Source organism: Charadrius vociferus, unplaced genomic scaffold, assembly GCF_000708025.1.
Source record: "Charadrius vociferus isolate BGI_N301 unplaced genomic scaffold, ASM70802v2 scaffold320, whole genome shotgun sequence".
Taxonomy (NCBI): Eukaryota; Metazoa; Chordata; class Aves; order Charadriiformes; family Charadriidae; genus Charadrius; species Charadrius vociferus.
Genome location: NW_009646501.1, coordinates 2,707,768 through 2,726,380, shown reverse-complemented (window position 1 = coordinate 2,726,380; position 18,613 = coordinate 2,707,768). Strand labels below are relative to the sequence as shown.

Here is an 18,613-nt window from a genome sequence, read left to right as displayed (position 1 = left end):
TCCGGGGAGCGGTGGCTGCGGGCGGGGGGGCTGTCACGGGTGGACCCGGGGGATGTCACGGGTGGGCCTCCCAGGAAAAGGGGGCGGGCAGGGGGGTTTGGAGCCGAAAGCCAAAACAGCGCCGCTACACCCCAAAGCGCAACCCCTGGTGAGAAAAAACCCACCCACGCAGGGTGGGCAATGCTGCTCCATCCCAGCCCCCCCCCTCCGTTCTTGCGGGTCTGTACAAAACACAACCCTCAAGGAGACGCTTCGGTACAGGTGATGGGTTCGGCACCCCGAAAGCACCAGACCCCCACGCAGCATCACCTGTCCCAGAGCTGGCACCGAGCGAGATGGGACAGAGGAGGGCAAAGGAGGAATTTTATCCCCCGCGGTAGGAACATCTCTCCCTGAAGATGCGCCCAGCGATAACGAAGTAGGAAGGTTTTCACCCGGCCAGCCCCAACCCCAAGGAGAACCTGGCTCATCTGGCAGCCTACTGGCCCCCACTGGTGTCCTCTAGCCCCAGTGGGCAGGGAAAGGCTGTGCTGGGACCCCCATCCCCTGGGCTCTCCCTGTCCCCCACCTGCAGCCTGCAAAACAAGGGATCCAAACGCCCACAAACTCCACCTCAAAACCTCCCTGGAAGCCATAAAGTAAAGGGGATCAGCAAGGCTACACTGCATATTCCAGCTCCTCCGCTCGTTCTCCCAAGTCCCTCCTGCCAGGCAGCGTTTGGGAAGGGCAGAGCTGCCCACGGCCACTCCATCACATCAGTACCCAGGAGGGTTCCAGCTATTTTCAAGCCAGGCGCAGCAGGTCTTCAGGGTTTTTGGTTCTAAAATTAGAGCAGTGCCAGGAGGAAGAACAACCAAGTGACATCTCGGGGGTCAGAGCTGGTCAGCGCCACCAGGAATTCATGAGGCATTACTGTGAGCCGCCCCTCAGCTAACACCAGCTACGGGCAAGCTGGCCGGGGAGGGCAGAAGTGCAGACGGAGGGAATGGTGACAAATCCATCCCAGGAACCGCGGCTCTGCAAGCACGGGCAGGCAGCCAGGCTTGCGCTCCGGGGATTTGCAGAGTACCCGTCCAGATTGCTTTGCAAAAACAAGGCGCTTTTACGCTGAGGGCGGTTTTGGAAAGTACACGGGATTCTTGTAACAGAGAGATGAAGCCCAGGAGAAAGAAAAAAAAAAAAAACACCAAGGAAAAAAAAAAAAAAAGACAAACATACGTTGTTCCAAGGAGCGTGTCCAAGAACCTGTCACAGCAGCACGAGGCACAAGAACATGAAGATCGCAGGCATACGTCACCGATTTACAGACAAACAGCAACGATCAGCCCTGCGAACACTTGGCTCCTTCTTGGTACCAGAAGCAAATTCTCAGAGGACCTTTGAGAACACACCGGTGACGGAGCGGGCAACAAGGACAGAGCAAGTGTTTGCTACTCCCTCACCCCCGAGGGAGCCTGTGTACTAGTCCTAATTTGTTTCCTCCATCCCTGCTAATCCTACCCACCCAGAGTAGGAGTTCCCACCGGGGAGAAGGGAATTAGATTTTCTCAAGGATGATAATCCATTTAAATATGGCACCTCTTAGGAGAGTCGGCACTTTTCCCAGCGAGCAGCCCTGCTCTCCGCCCAGCCCGCCCTCTCCCACGTGCCCGGGGAGACAGAGGTGGGTCCCATCCCTTGAGAGCACCAAGTCGTCACAGCAGAGGGGTCTGGAGAAACAGCAGCTGCCTCCAGGTCTTGCTTAAGAGAAGACGTGCTTTAATCCAAAGTGGCATGAAGTCACTTGTGGACTTGCTGCCAGAGCAGCTGATCCAGGGACACAGAAACAGCTCTACCCCCACTTGAAGGCCCCCATCAGTTAACAGGGTTGGCTTGAAACTTGGTGAAGCAAGACACATCGCCCCCCTGTGTTTGAGAGCACAGGAACATGCTGCTGTCATCAGGGGACACTCACAAGCCCATCTCTACCTGCCTCTGCCCCTTCTGCCTGCATGGGCACGACCCTCTCCAAGTGCCACCACCACAAAACTGATCACCAGAGAAGGGATGGACTCACCTCTTGGTACCATGCTGCATCTGCTTTACTTGCCTGGAAGAGCTTCAGGAGCTCCAGAACCCCAGTGACACTGGTCCTACAGGCGTCACTTGTGGGTCAGACACTGAAGACAGCTCTGGAGCAGCTGACAAAGCCCCTTTGAGCTGCAGGCCACCACCAAGCCACATCCCAGCGTGCCTCCCCCTTTGGGAAACCAAGAAGTTACACAAACATGAGCTTTCTGTTATCCAGCTCCCCAAAGTAATTTCAGATCAGAAACAGTCCAAAAAGCCAATTTTAGAAAGTACCAGTTTATTTGAGGGGGGGAAAAAAAATAATCAGTAACAGTGGAAAATCCCCAAGAGCAATTACACAAGAGAATCTAAATATCCCGAGAAGCAGACACTCCTGCCTTCCTGGTAGTGCTGTCCATAGGCAGTAAAGTCATCTCTCTCCTTCCCAGTCTACAGTGAACTCTGTGCAGTTTAGAGCCTCCCAGAGCCCACAACTTCCCCAAACACGCTTGTCCTGGGACCAAGTAAGTGAGTCAACCCGGAGGAGGAACCTTGGGAAAAGTCCTCTCGCACCGATGTCTCAATACATGGCTCCCCCTGAGATCTCTGCTTCGCCTGCCCAGCTCCGAGAAGCAGTTGCCACCGTCTGAAGCTGAATTTCTTTGTTCTATCGCCTCTACGAATTTGGCCTCAAGCCTACAACAAAGCCTGGGTAAGGAGGCTTCAGGAGTCGATGAGATTTCTGAACAGCCTTCGCAACCATCTGGTTTTGTGCTGCCTACCCAGTTAGACAGTTTAGGGACCCACACTCAGATTGTGTCTTAAACCGCACTCAGATTCCAAGAGCTACAGTAGGACACGACTTGCACAAAGTCATTCTGCAACACTTTCCTGAAACAGAGGCATCGGACACACACGTTACCCTTTGCTCTGGGAGCACTGGGGGAATTGGTCTAACTCTCAGTAGAGGTAGGAGCTACGCACATGATATACTAAGAAAAACCCCGTGCAGGAGGTTCCGAGCTAGCCGTCTACGAAAGCTCCGTGCTCCCAACAGGGAGCTGCCATCAAGGCAGACCTCTAGCTCCCAAAGCCAGCCTTCTGCAAGAGGCAGGTACTCGGCACAGTACCGCGGGGGACTCTGCGGCACAGCCAGCCCCCAAAACAAAGAGTTATTTTCTCTGTACTGCACGCTTCCAAGGCTCGCTTCAAAAAGCAACCCCAGAAGAGAGATGGAGATCTCTGCTCCAATTCAGAGCACCAAACCCGGCACATCACCGACCCGAGCTGCTCCAGGCACAGCCCGGGACGCACGAGGGAGCCCCAGAGCTCAGGCTGCTCCCAGCCACCTTCCCAGCACAAGTCCACTTGCGCTCCAGGCAGGACACTGGACAAACAGCAGTACAAACGAGATCAAGCCTCTTACACACACTAAGGCTGCTGAAGAATTAACTCCAGCCTTTTCGCTCTTAACTGTGTATTTCTCAGTAAAATATATAATATATAGCTCTACAGGACTGATTATAATATATTACAGGCTAGAAATACTCTCATCTTTTCCCTACTTCAATCATATTATGAATCCAATTTTGCATACAGATTATTCCTACAAGTTATTGCCTTGGATTCATAATTAAAATTCACAGAATAAAGCTTAAATAGTTTTCACAGAGACTCATTATATTAGTGTTTTACATAAAAAAAGATAAAAGTTACTAAATGAGAAGAGCAGCCATTTCAGAAACTATAAATAATTCTATTTAAAAAAAAATAAAATCAAATCCTAAAAAAAGGTATGGGAAAAACATAAATATCTTTACCCTCTCCAGTAGCTGCTATAGAACTAAAAGAAACCTGTAACACACTGTAGCTAACTCTGCTTCAGTTCAGAATATGAATCATATAAAACAACATCTCTAGAGAAATGCCCGGCCAAAGGAAACACAAAGGGATTGAAAAAATAAATCTGAGGAAATTAAAAAAGTAGATTTTTTCTTTTATTATTATTTCAAAACAATTTCTACAAACTTTATATAAACATTAGGCTATTTTCTTTAAAATTTTGTTATAAAAAAAATCCTACAAGCAATCCTTAAAAAAAGGTAAGAGAGTGAAGGCAAGGAAAGGGTGTCGTCATAGCCAAACAAAACTGGCTGTCCCGATTTCATGGATTAATGACCCTTGCCTGGGGCCGACAGGAAGAGACAGAAGTCTCCTGAGGAAGACATTCCCATAGGCCCTTTACGGCATTCAGGGATTTTGAGCCCCTGTGGGCCTTTTACTCCCTGATAAGGCAACATTATCTGTAGTGTTAGAGATTCATAAATAGTTCTCCACAAAAATGCTTCACATCAACAGCCTGCTGCAAGACATCTATTAGCAAGGTTTATAAAAAGAAAAGCCATCTTCTATAGAACCAGCCAATCTGAGCACGGCACGCCGGATGCAAACACACGGTGTTTGCTTCCATACAGTCTGTTTTGTGTTTATATACCCTCTATAAAACCAAGCAGAAAATTTGGCATCTTTTATTCTTTTTACACTAGCTTTAGAAAAAAAATACACTGAGGTGTTTTGGTTTTTTGTTGGGTTGGTTTTTTTTTTTTTCAGACTCTTTGTATTTCATTGGGCCCCTGTTAGCTGAGCAGGATGGGAAGGGTCATGTAGGAAGTTTGTTTTTTCTCGAAGTCGCTTTGAAATTCAATCCAAAAAGAGCATTTGTTCAGCACATCTCATCTGAGGGCACAGTGTTTCCATACAGTCCGTTTGTCCCTTGATGGGCAGAAGGTGCTGCTGAGCTCTAAGCATAGAACTCATTTGTAGGGGCTTTCTTGTAGATCGGTTTCTTCCCAAGGTCGTAACTGCCTTCGTCCTTTTTCTTCATGCGATAGACTAAGAGCAGGATCAGGAAGACAGCGAACAGGAGACCCACTGCCCCTCCTGCAATGAGAGCTGGGGAGGGGAAGAGAGCATAGAGCAATGGTCAACTCCTGGACAACTCCAAACCATCAGCTACATCTCCAAATCTGCTTCAGGAGTACCAGCCCCCCAAACTGCCTCCAGAGTCCATGCTGTCCATGTGCCTGTCACCACACGTGCTGGCATTTTTAATGACAGCAGATGTTATTGGAAAAGGCCAGAAATTGCTTTTCATCCAACTACAGAATAATCACACGTTCCACACTAGCCAGTTTGTGTCAATAATCCAGTTCAGTGCAAGAAGGAAGTTTTGACAAAAAGACATCCTGCCCGCATGGAGACACAACAAAAAAAACACCACCCAAAAAAGCCCCACCACAACCCACAAACACCATCAACTCCAGGAAAATGGTACAGCTCCAATTCAAATGCTTTGTTAACTACCTGTGTGAGTGCGCTCTGGGGACTCTGTATTTCAATTAAACAGCAACATCTCACTACCACCACCTCCCTCCAAAAAACACAACCACCACCACCACAAACCCACAAAAACCCACCAAGGTTTTCTCTGTCCTCACACCAAGGATAGCCACAAGACTTCAGGGAAATTTATCCTTTGCTGTGACACGTACTCATCGCACTAAAACAATTTAGTTGTTCGGTGGCTTTGCAATCCACTCCTCCAGCTGGAAGGATGGCTGCAGAGCAGCAAGATGTGCTGAGGTTTGTACTCAGACCATCAGGCCAAGTGCTTGACGAAGTGTGCCTTGAGACAGATCTATCCCACATGCTGAGGGGAAGCCAGTCGCTCGGTTTTGCTCTAGACAGAGGTACTTAAATCGGAACAGTTGACTAGGTGTTCAAGTCCCTTAGAGGAATTGTTTGGTTCCTTGCAAGGCACAGAAAAGGCGGGACTTGGGCAGAGGTCAGAAGGAAAATGCTTGTATTTGATATGAAAGTCTATGATGTCATTGATTTATGGCTAGATACGCCTCCTGTGAGGTGGTATCTGGGTGCACAGCAGCTGCCAGATGACTTGTGTGGCACTTAAGCCATCAGTCACCTGGCAGGTTCAAAACCAAGCTGTTTACCCCAGCAAGGCAAGCAGTAGGCTCTCACGCTGTTTAAGGACTAGAAGGCAGAAGGGACGCTGCTACCGGCAGTCACAGAGGTACACTCACCTGCCTTGCCTTGTCAGTAGGAAACTGCTCCCCAGAGAAACAGGGAACGACAGAAGCCATTTTGATTTACAGTATTAATGATTTATCAGGACAAGGTGGAGTATTACCTGTAAGGACTTCTGTTCTTTCAAAGATGCTGCTGTTGGCTGTGCTAGCCATGGAGATCTTGTTGGACAGGTTCTCTTCAACAGGTACAGCTTTGTCTGGAATGATTTCATTGTCCACCATTGTGTTTTTCTTCTCACCTTCTATCTTTCTCTCAGTATCTCCAGGGATATAGTTGTCAGATATCTACAGAATATAGACAGACCACACCCATCAGTAAGCAGCACCCAGCCTACCTACAATTAAAAACAGGAGGGTGTGCAGGGAAAAGAAAGTTTGCTTAGTGCATTACAAGCACACTGTTCTTGCTCCTGCAGGTAGATTCATCTTGATGCCACGTCTTGCAGGGGGAAGGGTGTTCAGAAAGCTTCACAGACAGACCAGAGCAGCTACATATTGCTTAAAACATGCAGAGGCAATACCTACCGCAGGAGTATCCATGGTGGTCAGATATATGGCATCTTCAGAGTCTGGGTAGTCTGCAGAGGAGGGGGGAAATAAAATTTAAAAAAAAAAAAATAAATAGAAGAGGACACTAAATTTTCCTCTCATTACATGCCATTTTTCCAGAATTCAGATACTTTCTGCAATACCAGCAACTGCAGACAAACTAGGACTCTTGCTCTCTGCTGACTACAATTCCCTTTTAGATAAAAGTACTTTCGCTACTTTATGGCTTTGATTGCACAAGACCATGAGATGCAATTTCAAGGCCCTCTTGCACAGGAGGGCTCTGCAGCTGGATCCATCGCTTCCTGCTGCAGATTATCAGGAGTTGCCCTGCAAACCAGGTCTGCTATAGCTTGCTAAGCTAATGCCAAGGGAGGGCAATGCTCTCACCACCCATCCCTAAAGGGTAGTTCGCCAACCCTCTAGTTATGAGATCTGCCCAAACATGTCAGTCACCGATTTCAGCACTTGTTCTTTCCCTTTTAGAGAACAAATGTTCACACAAAGGGGACATGGAGCTACAGAAACTGGTTTGGGCAGGGAGCTTTGCATGTCACAGGGAGTTCACTTCAACACCAGTTAGTCCTTTACCTCGTTTGGCCTCAGCTGAGACACTAACTTCAACCTTTTTAACACTGACTCAACAGATTTCAGCACTTGTTCTTTCCCTTTTAGAGAACAAATGTTCACACAAAGGGGACATGGAGCTACAGAAACTGGTTTGGGCAGGGAGCTTTGCATGTCACAGGGAGTTCACTTCAACACCAGTTAGTCCTTTACCTCGTTTGGCCTCAGCTGAGACACTAACTTCAACCTTTTTAACACTGACTCAACAATAGATATTTTTAATTATTTTTTTTTTTACCCCCACAGTGGCTCAGAAGTTCTTTGGAGTCGAACAGGAAAGAGATCCGGCCAGTGCAATGCCTTTTCACCCGCAGTAAGGCCAACTTGGCTGGACTCCATCTGCCCTCCCCATGGCCCCCCAAGTGATTCAACATCACGGTACAACCACTTTCACTGTTCTCATCTGTGAGAGCCTATGAATCACGCGGCTTTCTCATCTCCACCTGACACTGTAGTTCCCTCTGGAGCTCTGGCTCTTCACTTAGCCCATCACTCATGAGTGGTAGAACTGGGAAGAATTTCACAGCATCAACTGAGGGAGATTTATTTCCCCCCTTCCTCACTTACCTCCAGACCCAGATGCCTCATCTATATCTAACCCATCAGAAGTTAAGTGAGGCCCAAATTCACCAATGTCTTCATCATCTGGCAAGTCTCCAGAGGCAGGGTAGTCAAGCCATCGGGCATCCATGGTCTCGGTTTCTCTTACCTGAAAATGGAGGTGGAGAAGTGTTAAGTATCAGGCAACTCCTCAGAACCATTTCACAAAAGGTCGGGAGTTCAGAGCGTGTGCTGAGCACATCACTTCCATCATAAGAACATTAAATGCTGAACTTCCTCTCCACCAAGAACATTATCTTCATCAGCCTGGAAATAGCTGAATTCCCCTAGAATTTTTCAGAACAGAAGTGAGAGCGTGCCTGTCAGTGGAATTTCCTGAGGGCTGCAGATTCAGGAGGTTCACTTGAACCCACAGGCCGAAAATAACAGAACAGGATCTTGGTCAGGAGTTTGTAGCAAAAGCATTTGGAAAAGCAATACCTTCAGTTTGTGATAAGAGGGGATTTGGAAGGACTTGCTATTCCCAGAGGAAAAGCCTGGCACCTAGGTCAGTTTTCTGCATAGCACTGAAGCTTCACACCAAGACAATTTGTTGCTTCTTGTGTTGATAACAACCCTATTTTATCACCCAAGAGTTAAAAACTGGCCTGTCAGTTCAGCTGAACTGCAGAGCAATATTGTGAAGGTTCAAGAGCGCTTGCTATCAATAACGACTTGCCTGAAGGAAGAGCTTCCCCTGCCTCACCTCTTAAAACGCATGTAAACAAACAAGCCTGTAAATCGAAGTCCACAATCCTATGGCCGGATGACTGCAGCTACAGACACACGTTAGCCAAACAGCAGGAGAGCCTCCCAGGGAATCAGCTGTTTGGCCACAATGACCATTTACCCACCAGAGCTCATTTGCACTTGGACCTTCAAGGAGCCACAAGTCCAAACCTCCTGCCCTCACCAAGGTTATGCAATTTGCCCAGAACTATTTCTCCTCGCCCCACAGCCCTGGGGCCAGCCCCGGTGAGGGTACCACAAGTATGAGCTCTTGGGTTGCTCAACACCAGCCCACAGCAGCTCCAGATGCTGCCACAGCCATGAAGTCATCACCGTCATGGGGGACTCAACCCCTTCCCCTACGGCAAGGAGCACAATGCAGATGGATGGGTCCCATAGCCAGGGGCTAAACCGCCAGCATTTTTTCATGCTGTCCCCACAGAAAGACTGGGAACATGTTCTCTGGGTGTCTCCTAGAACTTGGGCTCAAGTCCTGAAGGTTTAACTACCCTGGAGAGCATTTTTAAGGCACTCCATTCTTGCACATCTGATGGCTCTTCTTAATGTACAGGTTTAGCATGAGCTACGGCCTCACAGGGGGGTGAAGAGCAGAGACTCACGGGGACAGTTAGAGCTGGGTGGCACCAACCGAGCCCCAGCACTTGCTGCTTCATCAGGGCGGCAGCAAGACCCCGAGTATGAGGTAAAGGGTTCTGCAGCTCCAGTGGCCGGGATCAGCCTTCCTGCTCACCTGGCCATGCATGGCCCATGCTACAGCCCGGGGGTGACACCAACTGATGAATCACATCCGCTATCGATCTCACAAGCAAAGGCCAACAATCAGCCACAAGCCATGTGTCAGCTTCCCCTGCCCCACAGCCCCAGCCCCGCTTCCAGCCCAGATTTCCCTGCCCATTAGCATACTGGTTTTGCCACAAACAAGGTCTTGTGGTCAGGACAAGATGTTTCTCATTTTGCATAAGGAGCAGTGGCTACTAGATGTGCTTATTGAGGCATCTTTGGTTTCCCCAGCAACTCCGCTGGAGGATAACCAAATGACCAGCCCAAAGGGCATGAAGTGCTGAGGCCAGCTCTCCTCCTAGACCCCCTGTCTCCGCTCTGCCTGAGCCTGGCACTGGGCGGTGGGAAGGGGGCTGGGGAGGAAGGCCAGCTGGGAAGAAATCCCCTCCCATCGTGGAACCAGGCATTCCTAACATTATGCATCAGTCACTCCAAGGCAAATTCATTTCGAGATATGTGAAACCCAGCCAAAGCCAGACCTGCAATGGAAACTGCTGCCAGCACGCAGTAGCTGTTCCCATCAGAGCTTCTGGCCATTTCATCAAGGGGCAGGAAGAGCCCAATTCCCGTCCGTGCCCGAGCAAGGGCACCGGGGCTGGGGAGCATGTTTGCTGCAGATCCGTATAACCCAGCTGCTGCGTCAGGGCAGATCTATGTTGGCAAGAGCGCTGCGCCGAGCCGCACCCCTGTGCCAGCTCACGCCACACTTCATTATGAATCACAGCCAGCTAATGTCCTAACGAGGGTGGCTCAAGAAAACCCATGTTTAGGCCACCGAGTGGCTGGACAGCAGGCTGGCCTTATCAGATCAGCCCAGCCGCAAGCAAAGCAGTGGCGGACAGCCACGGTGATTAGTACATACTGTGGAACGCACCAGGTTTGGCTATCAGAAAACCCTATTTAAATCAGGACAGACAGTGTTTACAAGCCAGAGGACATAACAAGGAAATTACTGACTCACAAGCGTAAATAAGATTATATGGGAGCGTACCCTGAGCTCACTCTTCATCATACTCTTGAGCAAGGACAGGGAAGTTCCTGGAAGCCACGAGAGCTTCTCAAACTGTACAGGAAACTTTTCTCATGGCCAGCGAACCTCATTTCACAAGTTCTTCTGCCAGGCAAGTTAGAGGGCTGCTGGACATCTCTGCTCTTACCCTCCAGGTTTCAAGACACGCTCTCCTAGGGAACAGGCTCCTCCTGGGAGCTGGGGCACAGACAGCCCGGGAAGAGTTAAGCACTGGGGTGCTGTGCTCGAAGGGCAGGTCTGGAGCAGGCACATTCCTCGCATACACACCTGTGATAGGGCACACAGGCACTTTCACACACTTTAAAGCAAGAGCTTTGGGCTTCCCAAGTGCCACATAAACAGCTCTGAGTACTCCTTAAAAAGCGCACCTCTTTCCAAGAGGATTCGGTCCTCCCTACAGCTCCACTACCAGGTAGAGAGGCACCACAGAAGGTGCCCATGCTTCCTCGCGGATGGCAGGCTGCAGCCAAGAGGAAAAAGCTAGGAGACTGCCACAGGACGATGGCCAGCCCTTGCCAAGTCATCTCTAGTCATATTCAGCTTAACACCTTCTGCAATCGCCAGCTGGAGAAGGGCACCGGCACTGCCCGGAGTCTGCTTTCCACCACCTGTTATCCCAGCACTGGAGCCGGGCCAGGGACTTGCTGGGAGAGTTGGACTGGGCGGCTGCAGAGCCCCACCTCGCCCCAGCAGCTGAAGTTGAGCCCTACTATTAATATGATCTTCTCTAGGATGGGTCTGTACAGAAAACAACCTTTTCTGCAGGAGTCTAGTTCCAGGATTTCTTCTTCACGTTAGGCAGCTTTATTCCCAGTAAGCACCATGGGGGATTAACCAACGTGCTGGGGAGCAGAAGCTTTTCCTGCCTGCCAGTGGCAAAAAAAAATAAGAGTTTATTCCCTGCCAGACAACCAGCACGTCAGGCACGTGAACTATGAGCGTCATTCCTGGAAAAGCCGGGCACAGAGGTCTCATGTTTGAGCCCGAGACAGGCTGTGCTACTGGATGAAGCCAGACACTGTTTACTCAGTTCAGGCACAGGAATTACACCCCTGGCACCTCAGGCAGGGGCTGGCAGCCTTGCTGGGCTCCATCCCCAGCCCACCCCACCCCATTTTGTGTTCCTGGGGCCTTCACTTTCAGCCCCAGCATACTACTAGCTGCTTCTCAAAGCAAGAATATCTATTTATTGAGGCAGCAAGTAAGTTTTCTGTCTGATGTGAGAATTTCCCCTGTCACTGCCTAGTTCTGGGAAATAACAAACCTAGGCAGCTCGCCTGCCCCAGTCCACGTGTCCTCACCACAGCCTTTGCAAACCCTTTCAAAAAAAAACCCCAAATGATGTTTTGGGGCAGAGACAAAGTTTTCCAGACGTGAAACTGGCTTTTATGGCAGGCTCTTGTCTCTGATCAAACACACCAGAGTTCATTAAAAACTTCTTTGAAGGGTCGCAGCCAGCAAGCTGCAAAGGGAGTCAGACCTGCAGAGACTCGGGCATCCAAAGCGCAGAGAGCTCTTTATCAAGTTCATAACTTTGGTGTGGAGACCCAGCGCTCGCTCTTTCATCTCCCTCCCCAGCACTACGTACACAAGTCTAGGAGTAAACAGGAGCAAGGTGAAAGTCAGCCTTTCCTAGACAAAAGCACATGGAGCTGGGCCAGCCTGGGAGGTGGCAGACAAGGGGGCAGAGGTGCAGACCTGTTAACTCTTTGTAGCCTGCAGGGACAGATAAAAGCAAGTGGCTCCTAGGGCCTTTGTCAGGGGCTCTGTACTAGGGGACAGTTTTATGGATCACCTTGTGAGCAGTATTACACAAAAGATCTTTCCCAGACCTGGGCTGTCAAAGGCAAATGTCACCTTCCACCACAACGCACATACAGAGAGACTTAACCAGAAAGGGCTCCTGGACAACATGAGCAGCTGCCTGCATGGCCCAGCCTAGGAGCCTGGTCATTAGGAGATCATTCTTGCAAAGCCACTGCCCTGGCCCTCATGCTGCCCTGCACCATGGGCCAAAGAACACCAAATCCGATGGGGCCTTTCCAGTGCAAAGATGCAAAGCTCTGTAAACCACCAAGCTCAAGGGAGGGGATTTCCATACAGTTCACTTCCACCAAGCTCTTGCAGGAGCACACAAGCCAGGAAGGTTTTAAAGTGTGCAAAGGAACCAGGATCAGGAGCTGAGCTCACCCACTCGAAGCATGCCAGCCCCCAAAAACCAGGGAAGCAGAGGGTCCACACAGTGCTGGAAACGGGGCAGCTCAGATGCATGCGAGTCAGCCAAAACCAGCTGACCTCCGAGGGAGGGGGGCACACAGCGAGGTAACGGGCAAAGACAGCTCTATCTTCCCATTCTAACAAGCATCAAAAGAAAGTTATTAGAAGTGACGGAAGCTTCCGGCAAAAGCAGCTCCTGCCAGACTAGTAAGGGAAAGGTCTGCGTTTTCCCCCAAACCACCCTTTACTCCCTCCCCTCCCTCCAGGCTCCAGCTCCATGTAGGGGGAGGAAAAAAAAAAAAGAAAAAAAAGAAAAATACAAAAGTCACTTTTGTCCTGAGAGCAAAGCAAATATCGCTATTTCAATCTAGGTCACACCTAACCCCTTCAACACATCAGCCACGTTAAAAAATCCACTTGTGCTAACTCCTCATGCCCATGCTTGAGGGGTACCATTTTAACTCTTTCTCATCCCTGGTCAGTCTGCCCCACATAATTTGCAGCACACACAGCTCACGCTGGCCTCTGTGCCAAGGGACAGAAGTTAATCAGCTTCCATCCAGGCACACGTGTGTGTTTAGTTGCACGACAGGCTCACCCCAAGGCTTCCAGACATGGTTAAACACTAACGTGCCTTTGCTCAACGCTTTACAAGCAGTGCTAGAGCAGGACCACAGACACAGCAGCTTTGGGCAAAGCCAGTCTTGCCCAGCTCCTCTCCAACAGTCCCACCACAGCGAGCTGCAAAGGTAAATCCATACCGCCTCTGAGGACTAAGGGGGAAATCAGAGACAGAAGCATAGACCAAGCAGGCAGCTCCTGGCTGGCAGCAGGGGATAGCACTGCATCTTCAGTACCCCAGGACCAGTTATTGCACGCTATCTCTTTGTGCCTCTTACCAAAGAGGGACAAAATACATTTATTTGTTGAATTGTGCTCAGTAATACAGGTGAGGCGCAGGGTCTTGCTTAAGACAGAGCAAGAACAACATGCAGGCTGATGAACTGTTCAGCTGGTAAAAGCATCATTCATTCAAGGTGACTTAAAAGAAGCATCCCCAGTCCCTGTCCAAGCAGGTATCAGTCTCCCTGCAGCGACATAACCAGTCCCGTGCGCTCACACTCGGCAGCCCATGTGCTACGTGGGGCAGGCGCAGTAACGCACCTCCAGCACTAACACAGCCTCAGCCTGGGTCACTCCCCCACTTGCCCCGGCTCCCCGGGTGATTCTTTAAGCTGTGTCGCCTCAAGCAGCTCTCCCGGGGGCTTATGCGACAGCGGAGGCATAATCCCTGTGACAATTAAACCGTAATCACAGGCTCTGGAGAGCGACCCGCTGTCATGGGTGCCTCCCCTGCAGGAGGAATGAATCCTCCCAGGCTCCACTTGCTCAAAATAGGCTTCCCTGTCCTTACAAAGTCAAACCTCAGTTACCTTTTAACTCGCCTGCGTTTGCTTACACACAGCCTGCTCTCTGCAGAGCACTCCGTACGCGCGTGCCTTTCAGGCCACGCCGTAGAAGCGAGCAGGAGGAGGACGGAGAGATTACAAAGGAATGAATTCTTGTTTAACTGCTCTTGCCTGATTATCAACCAAGAGCAAAGCCATAAAGATCGAGTCCTTTGCCAGACAGGCACATGCTGGGATCTGTTTACTGCAACGTTGGCAAAATTGGTGCTCTAAATACTCAATGCCCAGTTCCAGAGACCTACAGAGCCCGAGTGGGAAGGAGATGGCTGCTTCCCCCCTCCAGCACAGGAGATAAAGCCCAGCAGGCAGTTGCAGATGGCTGTGTGTCAATCACTTGCCCTGAAGCAAATAAAGATAAGGTTCAGAGGAAAACTGCAGGAGGGAAAAGCAGGAGCTCTCATGTGACTCAGGAGGAAAACAACTGCGGCAGAGTCATTTCGTGCCCCTGAAAGGTTCTCCCAGTCGCGGGCAGTGATACACACCTAGTTCATAAAACGATTACATTTTTTATGGTATTTACAAACCTGATCATAGGTATTTCATACACTTCGCTGCCCAGGGCTCGCTTCAGAATTTGGAGAACTCTATTAAAGGTTAAAAAAGGAATTCAGTTTTTCTGAATCACAACACACTCTGAGTTGCCCTACTCTACACCATCCTTGTCTGTGGAAGAAAAAAAAAATAAAATAATGTAACAGCCCCAGCAAAGCAGCTTTTTCATCAAGGATGATTTCTCATGCTGATACTTCAGGCTTGGGATATTGCATAGATCACATTTCCCCCTCGCACCAGGGAGAGGCCTGCCGTCGATGCCTTTCTTGGAATACAGCTACACCCCAATATTTCCCTGGACATGACACATGCAGAATTTCCACTTGGCAAGAAACGCGTGCCGTCCATTTTCAGGATCTTTATGCTCCCTCATGCCAGAACGTTAGCAAAATTAAGCCAGGCAGACACCCAACTTCAAAGGGTGCATTTCCTAGCTGGCTCACCATGCAGCTAATCTCAGCTTGTTTGTACAGTCAAGATTCCCAATGCTGCACCCTGCAAATGCTTCCCCTCCCACAATCCATTTTAATCTAATCAGAAGTAGTAGCCCAAAGATTTAGGCTTAGCCCAGGCGGTTGAGCTCTGCCACCACAGTTATGCTATTTAGTTTTGCCCTGTTGGCAAAGCTACCAGCAAAACACTGTAGCAGAGGAAGTTATCAGCACAAAAGCACTCGAGATGGAGTATCCATGCCACTCCGCTATCAGGCTATACCCATGTAAGCATTTATACAAACAAACATTTCAACAGCAGGGATTTTCCTAGTTAGCTGCAGCAGCAGAGGCTGGGCTTTCAGTGTGCGGGGGTTTTTTTTGTTTTGTTTTTTTAATAGAGACATTCCTGACTTGTGCAGAGGTTGCCTTGGCTTAGGCCCAGAAAGCAGCAGACACAGCATGTGCTATTGGGGATAATGCAGCTGTACTTTGGGAAACCTGTCACTCCTGGGAGTGTTTTCCTCTCTCTGAAAGCTCTGGACTCCCAGCCAGGCTTCCTCCCCTCTCCGAGCCAGGGGCGAGCAGTTGGCATCAGTTTTCTAGCCCTCCCTGGCCACTTCTCTGCACCCTCACGGTCACAGCCAGGAGCAGAGAGACCCAGCTCTTGTTTTGGTCACTGCTTTCCTGGCTCTGCAAAGCCTGCGCTCGGCTGGACTAGCGAGTCGTTTAGCAACCAACGCGCAGGACCAGCTCCTCACACTCAGCCTCAGGAAATTTAGCATTAGCGCCAAGAACAGCCCGCACATAAACAGTCTCCTGCAAGATCCTGGCTCCAGAGCCTGCTCCACTGCACACTGTGGATTTGCAATAAATATTTATCTCGCTGGGGAACACAGTCTTCCAGGCAAAAGCTCCTGACATCAGTAAGGACTATATTTCCATTTGGGGGAGACCACGAGAAACTTCTCTGTTTTTAAAGGGGGACACTAGCCCACAAAAGTAGCTTCTGCCACCCTCCTACCACCACGCTGGCCAGGACCCATCCCTCCACCCGGGGTCCCACTCCTCTCCAGGCCAGGGCGGCAGCACCCCATCACGCCAGGCACCCTCCCTTCCAGCCACGCTCACCACACTCACCTCCCACCGGGCACCGAGATTTCTGGCTACTGCGCTGTGCAGGCCATTTTGGTGCAAGTTCAAGGCAGGCACTTTCACAGTCACTAATGCACGTTTGCACTTCTTTTTATTCCTATACTTTGACTGTAATGGCAGCTAAAGGGCAGGAGGCAGGGTTACCCTCGAAGCAAAGGAAACAGGGCAAGGCCACCGCGCTTTGTATTGAAGTTTTACAAAGGACAGCAGCACAGCTTTCGTTGTACTGTGGTGGAGACACCTTTTCCCCTTCAGCAGCTAAGGCAGAGCAACATCAGAAGAGAGAAATCCTTCCCATGGCAGACTTTGCTTTCCCTGACAGAACGCAATTTGTTTAAGCACGAAGAAACCTTGTTTTTGCTTGACATGACTCTAGCTGCTTGGGTAACAGTGCTCTGTGGGTCTCCCAGTCTCCTTCCCGCCCCCAAGGAGTGTCTCTCTGAGATTTTAATTAACTGCTTTGATTTTTTAGTTATCCCAATAATTTGTCTAACAAGAGCCACTTGGCATTTTATAAGCAGAGTCTGAGCCTCAAAGGATTGAGGGATGAAACTGACAAGTGCATACTTCCAGGAAAAAAAAAAGAAAAAGAAAAATACTTTTACAAGAAGTGTATTTTTGAAGTCAGCCAGCCTTCAGAAATTGAGAGGGACGCAGCTACATCTTGCGTGTTTTCCCCTCCTACACTGACATTTTCTCCAGATTAAGTATTTAACCCCTTCTTTTGACACTTTCCGCTCCTTCAGCTTGCTTTGAATACTTTCAGTCATTTCAGATAATACTGCTGCTTTCTTCTCTCCCCATGCAACTCTTGTTTCCAGCTGCATCTGTCTGAAAACACAACAGCCACAGAGCTGCCAGAGCAAGTCAGCGGCTGCTCAAGACAAGGCCGTTTTCTGATCTGCCTTTGCCAACACCAACTCAGCTACTGGCAGCAATCATATGTCTGAGTCCGATAGCTTTTTGCCCACCATAGCCACAACCTATGGCAGATTAGACAAGAGGCAGCAGTGAAGGCACTCAGTGTGGAGGGCAGCACAGACCGTCTGCCAAGCAGCACTAGTTTTGCTTTTCTTCCCCCGTAAGAAGAGATGCACCTCTGTGCTGCAGCGCCTCGGAAGCCTGAGTCATTGCTTTGGGTAAGGGGCCAGGGCCGTTACTCAGAGGGTGACAGCAGTGGCTCCATGAGCTGCCAGGCCAGGCAAGTGCCAGAAACCCTGAGTCAGAGCATGACTGCTGGGAGTCAGGGCTGCCGGCGATACACAGCAGAGCTGGTCAGAGGCAACAGCATTTACCGGACAACCATTCAGGCACACGCTTAAAAACAAAACAAAACAAAATAAATAATAGAACTCTGAACTAACCTAGAAGTGGAGCCCTAACAGCTCATTAACATAGGATCTTTTATAGCCTCTCGGAGCAATAGCTTATTACAAGTTAAACTCTAACTAGGCTGCCCTGTCTATTCAGAGCCACCAAGCCCAGTCTCATCACAAGAGTCTCATTCTAGTGCAAATCATTTGAATCCTTAATCTAAAGCGTTTGCATTCCACCAAGTCCCAAACAAACAGCCACACATCCTCCTCAACAGCAGCCAGGAGGTCAGGCGTGCGCAGGGTTTGTCCCCACGGGTTTTGTAGTGCTTCAACTACATTAGCTTCTAGTTTGAGGCTGTAAAAGCAGGACAACCCTGCTGTTGTCACAGGGCATAAAGGAACAAGCTGTACCGAGTGGAGGGGTAGAATGCAGCTGCAAGGATCTAAGAGCAGGCTGAAGAGGATAAACGTTAACTGAAGAGCAAGGAAGTGTTTTGAAAGATGGACACTCCATTTTGTCTAGCTGAAGTGATAATTGGAGAGATCTGCGGGATCAGCGACCCACAGTAACTTAATCAAGTAATCTTACAAGTCAACTTAAGTCACTTACATTGCAGACCGTAGAACCACAGTTACTATGCTTCCCCTTGTTGGTACAGTCACTACCACCAAACTTAAAAAAAAAAAAAAAGTTGGTTTTAAATACAAAGCCCATCAATCCATCCATTTGAGGGAGAACAACTTAACACACAAAATGCAACACAACTTACAGCCAGCCAAGTGGATTCAGGCAGCCAGCACGTTTTCAACACAGCATTTACCTGCACCGACAGTCAGAGGGAAGGAAAAAGCAGCTGCAGGAGTTGTGCCGAAGTCTGCATGCCAAGCAGCCGGCCAGGTTCCCTCCTCTCCATCGTCACTCTGAAAGTCAAGTTAACAGCTTCCAGCTTGTGGTGGAAGTAGGACACAAGCGTATCAGGAA

At 49.5% G+C, this 18,613-nt stretch overlaps 1 protein-coding gene across 1 annotated transcript; it reads right to left on the bottom strand.

Annotated features, from left to right (window-relative positions):
- Nucleotides 1-4,651: 4,651 nt before the first annotated feature.
- Nucleotides 4,652-8,035, bottom strand: SDC4 (syndecan 4). Its single transcript, XM_009883539.1, has 4 exons — nucleotides 7,899-8,035; nucleotides 6,681-6,733; nucleotides 6,257-6,440; nucleotides 4,652-5,001 (listed from the first exon to the last, which is right to left on the bottom strand). The coding sequence occupies exons 1-4, from the start codon at nucleotides 8,020-8,022 to the stop codon at nucleotides 4,850-4,852; spliced, it is 513 nt and encodes a 170-aa protein (XP_009881841.1). The 5' UTR covers nucleotides 8,023-8,035; the 3' UTR covers nucleotides 4,652-4,849.
- Nucleotides 8,036-18,613: the final 10,578 nt, after the last annotated feature.

Bases quoted from the DNA above. Each gene is read 5' to 3' on its own strand.
- SDC4 (XM_009883539.1), bottom strand. From the start codon at position 8,022: ATGGATGCCCGATGGCTTGACTACCCTGCCTCTGGAGACTTGCCAGAT. The intron at 6,734-7,898 runs GTAAGTGAGGAA...CCTCCTCTGCAG, and splicing joins TGAGGCATCTGGGTCTGGAG to ACTACCCAGACTCTGAAGAT. The intron at 5,002-6,256 runs GTAATACTCCAC...TCCCCTCCCCAG, and splicing joins AAGAACAGAAGTCCTTACAG to CTCTCATTGCAGGAGGGGCA.